At 27.3% G+C, this 14,543-nt stretch overlaps 1 protein-coding gene across 1 annotated transcript; it reads left to right on the top strand.

The window, feature by feature from the left end:
- Nucleotides 1–2,694: 2,694 nt before the first annotated feature.
- Nucleotides 2,695–12,567, top strand: LOC113553461 (syndecan-like). Its single transcript, XM_026956794.1, has 4 exons — nucleotides 2,695–3,220; nucleotides 7,553–7,990; nucleotides 10,520–10,724; nucleotides 10,810–12,567. The coding sequence occupies exons 1-4, from the start codon at nucleotides 3,167–3,169 to the stop codon at nucleotides 10,977–10,979; spliced, it is 867 nt and encodes a 288-aa protein (XP_026812595.1). The 5' UTR covers nucleotides 2,695–3,166; the 3' UTR covers nucleotides 10,980–12,567.
- The last annotated feature ends 1,976 nt before the right edge of the window (nucleotides 12,568–14,543 follow it).

Genomic DNA, 14,543 nt, shown 5'->3' with positions numbered 1-14,543 from the left:
TCTAGGTCAAAATATTCAAGGAAAAAATATCCAAATTTAAAAATTTAGAAAAATGTTTTTTATAAGTAAACACTAATTTTTTAAAACTAAAAAAAAAACTATATTTTTAAATAAAATTAACTCAATGATAAAATTTAAAATTATTAAATTTGCACGAATATAGAATTTTTTAAAAAGACAAATTTTGTGAGTAGATTTTATATTTATATATGTGTGTGTGTTCGATATTTTTGTATTCTTCTAGGATATTTCATCCCCGACGTAAATCGATTATAATAATTTTAGCCTCTCAGATTTTAAAACATTATTTAGTATTTTAGTTACATTTTAATAGAAGGAAAATAATATTAAGTTTGAAAATTAATGTAATATTAGTTCATTACTTACTCAATATACCAGGTTTCCAATTCCAAGCAAATAGACGAGTTATTGCAAACTATATAGAGTGGTTGTTTTTGTGTAATCTTATTGTTAGGTCATCTTAGTCTTTAGTCATGTTAGTTTTAAAACACCTTATTTCTATTCCTGATATATTATCCTTTATACTTTTTTCAATGAGCAGTAAGCACTGCACCATAAACGATTCCTGTAACCGACCAATCTATATTATATCTATTTATATGATGCGCGCCACAAATAAAGGCTTGTAATTTCTATTTTCTATTTAACTATTATTAATATAGTAAATAATATACATAATTTATGTACATCTGTTTAAACTTGTATTTTATAATTTAATAATGTAAGTTATCTATTTTGGGATGTAAATAAATAAATAATTTCTTGGCCATTCTAATTTAATTTTTTTATTACATATTATATAAAAATGATAAATACATACAATTCCATAGTTACAAACTATTATGTTACAAACCATCCGTATACCGGTAACACAAATAGTCTGGATAGAAATTAACAACTTAATTATTTAACAGTTAACATAGGCTTAAAGGATCCAAAAAGGTAGGACGTTAACGGCGCCTGCATACAGGATGACATCTGACATGTCAGTGGCTTACAGATTACGCTGCATGCGTCGTTTGTGCTTATAATATTGTATAATATAAATATCTAACAATACGATTATATAATTATGAGAATTCTCAACTGTTTTGAAGAATAAACTTTATTAAATCATTCGTATTTCATTTAACCGTCTGAAACGACCTTCCTTAGTTCTATGATCTTTCCCAACCTTGAGTTTTTCGTCATTCGAGTAGGTATTCAGATTATAATAGGTACGCTTAATCATTTGGTTTATAGTATATTCCCATCTGAATTATATGCTAGGGAATAAAAATTGTCAACACGGCCACAGTGCCACATTATCCACAAGTCGATAGGTACAAAGTATAAATATAAATACATAATAATAGTTTGTCAGTATAGCTGGAAATACTACTAAAACTATTAAACTATAATGAATTTTATTACCGAACCAATAAAACAATTTCAAAACACAAAGCAACAATATTAATATTATCTTTGAACATAGGTATATAGTAAAATTAAAAAACTGTAGAATAAAATTTACAATATAGTATTATTGTAAACCTTTGTATATTTTTGTTTAGTTAAGTAAATTATATAATTGTTGAATAATATTGTCTGTAATTGTGTAACTATAGTATTGTACTGAAAGCTAATAAAAAAAAAAATCAGATTTGAGTTTGGTCAGTTCGGATGTTTATGAATTTTCTTGTACTATTGTTTATAATATGTGTCCATAAATGACTGTATAGTGTAATTAGTGTATATACTATATAGTATATTACACTATATATTATCATTAAAGTCATTTGCCTGAAACTTGAAAGTTTAGAACACCAGTACACCACCGTAGTGCAGTTGCACCATATACGCAGTATTGCATAATATTTTGATTCGTGTGGTGTACTTACAGTTTACACAATTATTTAGACCGAATTATTTCGCTTCAAAAATAAAATATTAATTGATAAAAATTTAATATTGCCGTGAGTAGCATTGCGCAACAAAAATTAATTGTAAACGATGCGGTTTATGTGTGGATACGAAGGGTGGGGAATAAGAAAAAGGTCGCACGTGTGTGTTTACTATTTACGCGCACACAATGTGTATGACGTTATAAATTTATAATATATTCTAATATTATTGTTATTAATATATTTATATGCGCTCTGTCGTCGCGTTTAATATTATATTGTACTGTTCTATCGAACACCTGCAGGGGTTCGCAACGGCAGACGTGACTCTATAATAATATAACAAACTACCAAGGGCGTGGTGGTGGCGGCGAGTGACGATGCGCGTTTGCCGACCACTGGAAGCAATGGTGGTATGGGCAGTATTCTTTTATCATTTACGACCACTGCAGCTGCCGCTCACCGGTGCACGGAACGACTCGAACGTGAGTGTACAACTGCCTGTTAAGCGGTAAGCGGCGAACGGTGTGCTGGAAAAATCGTCATTACGGCTTTCTGGTGGTGCCGACTGCCGACCGCGGGCCGCAGCTGCTGCTGGTGCCGCCGTACAGCCCTGGCGTGGCCGCGTCGGATAGAGTGAGCGACCGTGCCCCCAAGTGGGTGCGTGTGGGTGTGCGACGGAGAGAGAGCGACGTGTGCGCGCGCGTGCAGCGTGTGCATTATACGTCGCGACGTTAGCAGTGGGTGGGGAGTAGGCGGGGAATAGAGAATAAAAAAAAAAAAGAGAGAAAAAAGAAGAAAAAACACACTCGACCCACCTCTCCCCGTTCATTGATTAAGATTGACATTCCGATTCCGTTGTACGTCAAAATACTTGTGCGAACCATCACCGTCGTCGTCGAATTCGTTTGTTTGTTTGTTCGTTCGTACGTTCGTCGTGTCCGGTACACCCGCGCTCCTTTGTTTTAGTCGTTCATCGTCGCATGCACCCGCGTATCGGAACGACACCACCCCGTACGCGCGCACAGTGCAGTGCACACACGGTGCGGCCAAACATCAGTCGCGTCCATGATAATAACAACGCGATCCGCGCGCATCAACATTGCCGCTGCCTCAACACCATTTCCGTCGCCGTAGCCGTCGTTTCGTACGGTAGGGAAACCGTTCTCGGTCATACACGCCCGCTGTCGACCAGCACAGAACTATCACCACTGAACTGCCGCCACTGATTACCATCGACACAGCCGCCGTACTCTGCCGCCATGGGACCGAAAATCATTTGCCTGGCGGTCGTCTGTGTTTTTCTCATGCACAATGTAAGTACAAGTTCCTATTGCCGGCGTGTCCGTGGATAGTTCCAGTGGTAGCAGTCGTGGACCGACCTGGTAGATTTTCATATCAGTCGGTCGTCGTTGTCGTTGCCACTCTTCGAAGAGTACTGCCAGTTTAATGTACAGTCCATAATTATGCCTACCAAAGTTTGTTTGTTGTTGGATTGCGTTGTCTGTTGGTGTACAGTATTACCTACCTGGTGAATGTTATTTTATCAATCTTGTTGTTCTTATTACTCATAGGACATTGTCGCTTTCTTAAAAAATAAGTAGTTATTAGTATAGGTAGTCATAGTTTAGGTATGTACAGTTTAGTTATGTTTGGCGATTTACTGTTGCCGAAGGTCAACGATTGAGCGTTAATCGAATAAGTAATAATTGATGTCTGGTTCATTTTAAGTGCCCACGTATATGTCTACAGTAGTTCTATCCAATACTGTTACATAAATATTTTCAATTAATATTAATATGCTTACTATGCTTCTTATTATTTTCATTATTCAATAACCATCTGTTTGACCTTTTATCCTCATAAAAAGTTATATTCTTCCTATTTGTAGAATACATTTTTATGTACCTAATCATCAATAATTTCAATTATAAACCTATGTATCTACGTATAATTTGTGAATGGCAAAAATATGTTAATTATTCAAAGGTATCACTATCAAATAGAAATAACTAGGTTCTATCTTTGATCCATCAATTTAGTTACGTATTTAAACATGTTACTAATGACATTTATTAATTTATTAAATAACATTTGTTGTTGATAGTTGAGACATAAGTCATTATAGTTGCAGAACATATTCTTTACGTTTAATAGTTGAATCTCTTGTTTTCAAACTTTTGCGTTCATATGTAGAATGTACATTTATCTAAAGTAGGTAATCTGGTAATATTACCTACACATTTTTCTGAAACTTGATAAAGTAATTAAACGTACGTATGTCTGGTATTGTAAATTGTTATAGTTAAGTAAGTAAGCAGTCACAAAGAGAATAATTGTGTGTATTAATGGCTTAACTGGTTGAATTATCTAATGTAATATGTATTCCGGTATTTGTGAAATAAAAGTGGTTTTGAATTCTTGATAAACACCTACCAACTTTGTAACTTATTTTATATTCTTTGTTATCAATATTTGTTATTCATATTATTATTCATTTAAAATAATTGGATCTTAAATTCCATCATTTTTCCGATAATAGACAGATACTGTACTTATTATAATTGTTGAAAATAACTTTAATTAATCAATGTACAATTATACGATTAGATTAATTAAAGCTTTAAAACAAATTATACTTGTTTAAAATATTAAACTGCAAATTTGTTGTATTTACTTTATTTTTAGCAAGAGTACTTTCCTATCATGAATATTTTACTGTGTTTACATACCTACATACTGTATCAAAGTTCTTTAAATTAACATTTATTATTGGTTCTATTATTTTTGAATCATCATTTTAATAAGCCGACCTTTTTGATAATATAATTTATGATTTTTAAATAAATCTCAATTGTTTAATATGACTTTTTATTTATGAAATATTTACATAATTAACAGTTCAATTTTTGTTACTTTTTTAAAAATGTTTTTATTAAGCTCAAAGTTGTATTATGAAGTAGATACAATATTCTATTTTATATTCCAAACTTTAAGAAAAATTATTTTGAAACAACCATTACCTTACTGTTGTTCTCGTTTGTTGTGATATTTAAATAAATGTGTAAATAATTTACAGGTAGATTTGTTATATTTTTTGATTTTTTTGAATTTCTATAAATTTAGTACAGTGGTGGGTATTTTATTGGTCTGTCATGAATATTTTTCTTGATAACATTTTACTTTTTACTTTTAACCCGCTCATGCCCTTAAAGTATATAACAATGCTTTATGACTTATGATACCAAAACATCTAGGAGGCATGGCCACTATGTCCACCATCCCCATCCCCTTAGGCCACTACTAATTTAATATGTGCTTAGTTAAAGTATATGTAATTTTAATAATTACTTATACTTATTTTTAGATAATAATTATTGTAGGGATTTTAGAATTCATATTCATTTTTAAAGGTTTCTTTTAAGTCAATCCATATATATAATATTCTGGTTTGATACTATACCTAGAATATTATATTTTTTAATTAACTTATTTTAAAATATATGTTAGTTATTAGGTATATATTTATATTCAATGTATTGGTACAATATGAACTCATCATTGTTGAAATAAATAATTCAAATTATCTCCTTACTACGTGACTCCCATTTTTATCGTTTGATATCATTACTGCTTATTACTGTAATTGTATTTAGAGGATGCAAGCGTAGTATTTGTTGTCTCTCCCTAACCTACACACAACATAGCAAATTTTATGTTCACAAAAATGACTATAGCAAAATTAATTTTTCAAATTAGAGTGAAGTTACCTATTATAGAATTTGAAGTTAAGAATATTATCTAAGGCATCTCATAGGCGTTTTATTATATTTTTATTTTAAAGCGAGTTATGAGAATTTTATAATTGTATATACATCTTAAAAAACTCATAACTCGTTTTAAAATAAAAATATAAAACGCCTATGAGATGCCCCAGATAATGATCTTAACTTTAAATTTTATAATAGGTCATTTCACTCTAATTTGAGAAATTAATGTGGTTATAATCATTTAAATTTGCTATGTTGCGCGTGGGGTAGAGAGAGATAATAAATACTACGCTGGCATCTTCTTAAATAGACTGTTAGTTTATTGTTTATCGTAATATTACTAAAAGTAAAATAAAAAAATACATTAATAAAATTAAAATTTCTATAGATTATTTGTTGGTACTTAGAATTCAAATAAATGTACTTAATAAAATATAAAATGTATCAAGTAGAAATCACTTGTAATGTGATAAGTAAATAATGTTTGTTTTAGATGCATAAATTCTCCTTTATAGGGTTTCCCGTGAAGATTTACCCATTGCGATATCTCCTGATATAATGAAGATATCATAATTCTGGGTTTTTAATAAGATTCATAAGAATAAGAACTACAAATATTTCATGTTTTAATTTATGCATCCAATTAAAATTTTTTTTTTTTATTTATTTATTAATGTTATTAATGTTGTAAAAAAGTTAAAAAAATATTTTTTTATTTTATTATTTAAAATGATTAAAGATAGCCATTTTTTAGAGTTCATTTTTTGAAAATAATGACGTTTTAACATATTAATTTCATTAATCTCCTGATTTTTAATATTTATTTCTAGTTTTGAGAAAAAGCGTTTGCCGGCCATTCGTGCACGCAGGCCACATGTTTGATACAATGTCACCACTATTATACTAAATAACTCACAGTTTTTTTTTCGTAACTAGAAAAAATATTAAAAATCAGGGATAAATGAAATTAAAATGTTGAAACATTTTCAGAAGAATGAATTCGATTTTTTTGAAAATAATTAAATAAAAAAATATATTTTTTAACTTTTTTACCAAAACATAAAAATAAATTAAAATATACTATATTTATAGTAATTGTCCCTGTGAATCTTATTAAAAACCAAAATTATGATATTTCTATTATTTAGATATCACAATGGGTAAATCCTCACAAAATACCCTGTACCTATATCTATATCTTTTATAATTAACTCAAATAGCTATTAGCTAATAAAAACTGAAAAGCTCTTATGTTATTATGAATAGTAGAAAATAAATTGTGATATAAAATAATATAATATATAATTCATGAATTCATGATATATTAAACCAACAGTTCTCAACCTTTTTATATCCGTAAAGCCCCTAAACAGTATCAACATTTTCACGTACCACTACCATAGACAAATAACCTTTGCTTCTTATCTTAATTTATCCAAATAATATTTAATGTTTTCATTGATTGACATGTTTCAATCAAATTCATTATAATTTTTATTATAAATGGAGATTTTCTTTGTGTATCACTTATGTGCTTTTTGTATATCTCAGGTTACTATGTAGTAAGAAAAAACACAAGTCAAACCTCAAAGTTTTTTTTGTCAAATTATATAAAATGCCATTAAAAAAAAATCTTTAAGGTAATAATCTTGATAAACTTTAATTTTGCTATACTTTTATACATTTATATAACCCTGGTGATATGCAACAGTAGTAACAAACAATAAAAGTTGCTTGGTAGGGAGATAAATTGTGAGTAATCGATTTTGACTGGTGGCAGGGTCATAATACATAACCCATTTACCATATTTATTTTCAAAATAATTTATAATCATTATTAATAAAGGTAGTAACAAAAATATATTATTTTTTTTTTAGGTGCTTGCAGAATCTAATAAAAATATTTCATCTACTCTTAAACCTTCAAAACCATTGAAGGAGGAATTATTTATCGATGATGAATCTGATGATGGTGATACCGATAAATTAGATCCTGATAATATGATGCTAGGTGAAGAAGGTAGTGGTATGGGTCCACCATCAAAGGGAACAGGGGCCGAAGACATGGAATCTAGTGGGTCTGGCTATGGACCTGATGATGAAGATGCTCAAGTTAGTGGTAAGAGCAAAGGTAAAGCAGGAGTTGATTCTGAAGAAGATGATGAAGATATGGATGATGGTGATGATGAAGACGATGATGATAACGAAGATTTTGATACAGAAAATCCACATAAGATGTTTACTCCTGTATCTACTATATCAACTACAACTACCACAGTTAAGAGCCACGATGAAGAATCTATTTTCCCTGAACAGGTACATTTGTATAACTTAATGTTTTATTTATCTTCAGTCCTCGTAATCATGTACTTTCATCATGGACTTCTATCTGTTATATGTTTTATTTGTACCACTCAAGTAAAATATAAGAAGTATATATATATTTTATAAAAGTTGGTTTCAACTCTCTAAATTTTCTGAAATTGTGTTGTTTTGATGGTAGAAACATTTTTCATTTTCTGTACCAATGTTATTTTTTCTACTTTTCACTAAATAATATTTTATTAATTATATTAAAAAAAATACTGCTTATGTATTTATTAAAATAGTATATTGGTGTATATACAAATTATTTAGGTTGATTCTTATCATTATAAATTAATTATATCATGATAGGTTGAAATAAACATCTATTAAATTGAATCATTATTACAATTAATGGATCAATTATAGGTTATTAAATAACATGAAGGTGCTTACTGTTAAATATATAAAAATTAATATATCTAATAGATGCTAGTTCAAATTGTATTTAATTATAAATTAAAAAAATATTTTAATACTCAAAATAATCGATAAATGATAAAAATTGAAATTTATATTCTTATGTGTTTTGAACCTATTTTTAAATGATACCTTTTCTGCCTAAAAATGCCCCTCTGCTTTTAATTTTTTATAAACCATTCTAGGAACTTATAATAAGTCAATTTCCTTATTTATCTACTAAAATGATTATAATATGATTACATCTCTTTTCCATAGCTTTTCATGATTTTCTTTAGTTGTCCCTTAATAATAACAGAAGTAATTGTATTAAAGTATGTTTAAATTGGAATATGCACTAACTAGCAATTAATAAATAAAGACTGAGTATCCTTCAATTCATTCCAGTAATTTAATTTATAAATGCATAAATGTATTATAGTTTGTTATAATTACTATGTAATTCATATTGTATTAATCTAAAAAAAGATACTATTAAAATGATAAAATTATCCGTTTATTTATGTACATTACGAGGTACAGTAGTATTAAGATAAAGTTGTACTCACATTTATAAGTTTATTATACTATATTTATAGTATAATATATTTATTTAGTTAGTAGACTATTGTTTGATTAGGATATAGAGTGCAAGCTTGTCATTCAGATGACATTTCTTTGATGAGTATTAGAAATGTTATAGGTATAAAAAAATTAATTAACTATTGTTTATTTATACATTATAATAAAGTATATAAAAAAAAATATACAAAATATCCATGTTCATATTTATTATAGTCAATTTTTAAAACAAGAAGATTCCAAACAGTTTTAAATATCTTTGGAGCAGTTGCATTATGTTTAAAAATGTTTCATAAAATATTTTGAAAGGCATTTATGATTTATTAAACAGTGAATATTATGTTCTATGAATGTGAATCATATGTATTTGTTATTGTTATAACTTATTATTGTATGTAGAATTTTGTTTGATATGAATTTCCGGGAAGTTTTATTACCACATGTAGATATATTTTTTTTACCTCTACAATGCTTACCTCTATAAAACCATTGGAACTTTTAGTATTAATATATTGCATGTTAAACTCACCTGATGAATTGCATATTTCTTCTAATTTTGCATCGCTAATCTGAATTTTTTTTTTTTTTTTTTTGAGAGCAGCAAAATACTATTACTGTGTTAGCGATTTTTTCTTTATTTCAACTGACACTGCAATTTATTGTTCTTTATATCTTGGTGACTACACTTCTTACAAGTGATATATTAAAACAATATGAAAAATTTGCATTTATTATACCTTTGAAAACTTTTCATTGAAAATATTAATATAATATTAATAATAAATATCATTGAAATATCAGTAGTAACTATTAGGTATACATGGTAAAAATAATTTGTAACATTGGTAACATTTTTAGGTAGAAATAGCTACTAATTTTGATGAACTATTTTTTTTTATTATTTTTATTGAGATTTAAAGAAGAATATTATAATATCTTGACAACAAATTATTTTAAACCATTTATATTGATATGTATCATATTTGTTTAGTCGTTAGTCATAACAAACAACTGTATTCACTGTGTATAAATATAATTCATTTTTATATATGTTTTTTTAATAGAAACTGAGGGTTGATGACTCATTTAATTCCATATGTACCTTACAAATTATTTTTGCTTTTGATTATGATCAACATTATATCAATACTATTTAATATAACATATTGACATGGCCTAATAGTACTTTTAAATGGATATAAAAATATGTGTTAATTACCATACAAATTATATATTTATATGACATGCAAATTTTGTTTGTATGATTTCTTTTCTTTTCTATCTATTTAAAATTTTTTTTTTTTTAATTTATATCACACATGCAATTTACAATATATTTACCATTTGTATGACCAAAAATAGGTTCAAACAGTAATTATGGATTTGTGTAGTTAAAATTATATAAGTTTTTATTTAAAATATGTATTTAAGAAAGGTTTATAGAAATAAAACAATTAAGAAAACCTTAATATTTGATTCATATTCATATTTTTATTTTAGCCTAAACAAAACATTAATGATGTCAATTTGGCACCTAGTGTACCTAGTATGCCAGAAGTACCTCAGACTACATCTACGTCTACTCTTCCACCACCTCCTTCCAATGCTATTGATGAACATTCTAGCAGTAATGGAGTCTATATAAGTCCAAACAGCCATCCTGAGCGAACATCTTCATTTTTCGCACAACCTGGCATACTTGCAGGTAATAATAAAAAAACATCATTGGTTGTGATAATGATCATAAAATATCTCTTAATTGTAATCATCTAACATTATGCATATTTCAGCTGTTATTGGAGGTGCCGTTGTGGGATTGTTATGTGCGATTCTAGTGGTTATGTTCATTGTATATCGGATGCGTAAAAAGGATGAGGGTTCTTATCCTTTAGAAGAAACCAAACGTTCACCAGCCACAAACCCATACTTAAAATCTTCACATCGTGAATTTTATGCATGAGTACATTCATAAATTGGTTTTTACTTGAGCCTATGAACATAGTATACGTTATAATAATAATATTGTTTTATCACCTCCTTCGCCGTAAGACAATTCAACTATTCCAAAGGCAGCTATATGACTTCTAGTCAAACATAAATTTTATATTTATATATATATATATATATATATATATATATATAACGATAAATAGAGTTTCATTATAAATTATTGATTTTTTAAAACACAAAAATTTTATTTTAATCTACCATTACTTTCCTTAAAAAATTGTACAACATTTTTTTTTCTTATATTTTGAATTAGTCAGATTATTATTGTCATATATAGTGCAACTAAATTAAGATGACCAACCATACATAAAAGAGGAGCTTATTTAAACTCCCCAACCCGACAAGTCAACCACTCTAACCAGTCAGATACCTCATATTAATGAGTCTGACCAAAACTGATATAACCAGGCAATCGATAAATGGAGCTGCCAGGTCATCTTAACTTGGTTGCACTATTCCTATTTGTCTTCCGTAATCCCCTTTTAATGTTAAATATATATAAAATGTTAATATTAATTAGCTGGATCTATACCAAACTGGTGACTTTGAAGTTCTTTTGAATCATATCATGTTCATATTGATTGTATGGACAACCTTATAAGGTGGCTTCTGTTTTTAATTTTTATAGATTCTTAAATATAGAGAACGAAATTAAGATCATAAAATGCCAATTGATTTAAAATCATAATAACCGGTTTGGTCTGGCCTGCTTTATATTATTAATTAAAATGTACTGATAATTGCAAATCAATTTAAATTAAATTATACTATTATTTGTTGAAATTAATTTTTGTTAAGTATAAATATTAGGCAGTATTAAGTGGAATTATAATAGTTCATTAAACTAAAAGACCAATATAAAGAAGAACAAATTGAAGATAATAAAAATTGTATAGTTTTTAATTTAAAGACTAAAACATTGTAGAACCTTAGCCAACTTAATTATGTGCCATTTTTTTGTTGGGCCTCCCCCTTCTATTCATATATTTTAAAGTGTTTTTCAATATGAACACTTTGTACATAATATTTAGGCATAACAAATTTTTTTATTATTATTATTATTATTATTATCATTAGTTTTTATTTATAGTTTTCCAATATTTTTTATTTTATAATAATTATATTTATTTAGTTTAAAATGGAACTAATTGATAATGAATATACTTTTCCCTATTGCGTTTTTGTACATACATAATTGTACTGGTAAAACAATATAAACTTATGCTGCCTAGAGATAATATAAAAAAAAAGATAGCAAAACATCTTCTTTTAACTCGGTTAATTAATATGTATTACTATCGTTTATTATTGAAAAACTAAGTATAATATTACTGTGAATTTTTTATTTATTTAACCTACTCATAACAATTTTATTATTTATGTATTTGATTAAGTTTTATAACATCATTTGTTTTAAGTATTGAGCGTTTTGCAATAATGTTCAACATCGTCAAGCTCTGTACAAGAGTATTATTTTTACTTGTTTATACCATTTTATGTAAACATAATATACACTATATATTATTATACTCGATGAATATTCGTAAGAAGTTTTTATTTGATTTTTTTTTATGTTTACATTTTTATTTACAAGACTTGGGTCTTTGTAAACCTAAATGTTTTTTTTAAATGTACATACCCCACTCCCTCCACCATGAAAAAAAATACTTGTAACTTCCTTATTCACATCTAATAATAATGTAATATTATTTTTTTATCTTGGCTCCTTTGAAAATAATTCCAATAGTATAATTTATGTAGTATGTACCTTTATTTATGTCAAATATGCAAAATTAGTTTGAATGATCTACTCTCGGCAACAACAAATTAAAAGAACTATTATCATAAAAAAAAAATTGTATTATTTTTAGGCATCACACTATTTAACTGTTTTTAATGCTTTCATTTACTTTGAAATCTTTCATAATTTTAACTTGAAGTTTCTTAAGGTATATTATACTCATAAAATCCTTAAATTGGCAATAAATAAAACTATTTTATTTGTAAAATTGATAGTATCCATAAATATACCAATATTTTTATTTATATTTTCCAATTGTAATAATAGATAAATCCTTATATTTTATCTTGTTAAATTGTATAACTTTTTTGTTTTCGTTTATTTTGTGTAAGAAATACCACTTATTGTCCGTTGAAATTTTTCAGTATTAATTAGTTATGAATAATATTTTTTAACCATCTCTTTTTTTATATTATTTTTCTTGAGTTTTCCCTTTCGTCATATAAAAACTTGAACTTTAAATAAAATGAAAAGTTAATTTTTTTATTGTATCATCATACATGTGAAATTGTTAAGTACTTGTCAATTTAACTAAATATCTAGGCGGATAATGAAATTGCAGAATAATTAAATTCTTTGACTATATGCCTATGACATACACATATTTAAATTGACTAGGTATATATTATTGGTTTTAATTCAATACTTAATTTTAATTATTAAAAACCCGAAACATATACAATTACCTATATAGATATTATTATTACTATTTATTTTTTTAACATAAACCTGATTATTTTAAATTCTTAATAGTTATATTTGTTTGAAAATATTACTATTGTTATTAATACTGAACACTAAGCAATATGCCTAAGCTAAGGGGTGGGAATTTACCCCCTAGAATAAATTTGGAGTAGGTAAGTAATATTATAATGATCAATAATATATTGATATGTAATTATATATTTGCTCTCTCTCCTTAATAAATTTCCAAGTTACGCTCATGAGTACCTATATGTTAGCAATGTTACCCTCATTAGTAATTTTCGTACCCAATCGGTAATCGTTTATCACCATTTTCTATATTTATGTTTATATTGTGTATCTTTAATGTTTTTAAATAGTTTCATGTTGAAACCTTTTTAAACAACAATTCACCATTTCTATTTCTATTTCATCATTATCCTAGACTGACAAATCATCTCCGTTCAGAATCGTTTTTCGTGTACAATGTTACCTGTCATTGCATTCAAATTTAACACATCCATTATAGTAACCTATTCCCTATCTCTACTATACAGCAGAGCGATACTCACTTGCACACCTTTAATAAGTTTTGATTTTAAAATTATCAAACATATATTTGAAGCTCCCTTATAAAGGCACTGAAAATCAATATCAACCTGTAATAGCAAGATATAAATTATAATATGATACAATTTGTATATTATTTTAAATTAAAATAGTGAGGATGGCTATTATATTATAGAGATTTGCGAATAATTAAATTAAAAAAAGATACATTTTATTATACATTATAAAATTACAACAGAATCATTAGTATAACGTATAACTATATTAATTAGTGTTATATTTTTATCAATAACTATCTGTCCCCGTGCACTTCGTCGCCCATACAAAATGCACTCGCGTCAGGTTTGGTTGCCTATAACTGTCCCGCCTATATAGAGTTGCATTTTTTCAATTGATTAACCGATTATATATCATTTGTTAAAAATAATGTATTATTCGAATAATCCATTAAATAATTGC

This window comes from Rhopalosiphum maidis, chromosome 2 (genome assembly GCF_003676215.2).
Source record: "Rhopalosiphum maidis isolate BTI-1 chromosome 2, ASM367621v3, whole genome shotgun sequence".
In the NCBI taxonomy this organism is placed as follows: Eukaryota; Metazoa; Arthropoda; class Insecta; order Hemiptera; family Aphididae; genus Rhopalosiphum; species Rhopalosiphum maidis.
The sequence above is the reverse complement of the archived record's forward strand: the minus strand, read 5'-3'. Positions and strand labels throughout refer to the sequence as shown.

What these genes read in the sequence shown, in the direction of transcription:
- LOC113553461 (XM_026956794.1), top strand. Translation starts at nt 3,167, where the DNA reads ATGGGACCGAAAATCATTTGCCTGGCGGTCGTCTGTGTTTTTCTCATG. An exon ending in AATCTATTTTCCCTGAACAG is followed by an intron (nt 7,991 to 10,519) that starts GTACATTTGTAT and finishes TTTTTATTTTAG; the next exon opens with CCTAAACAAAACATTAATGA. An exon ending in ACAACCTGGCATACTTGCAG is followed by an intron (nt 10,725 to 10,809) that starts GTAATAATAAAA and finishes TGCATATTTCAG; the next exon opens with CTGTTATTGGAGGTGCCGTT.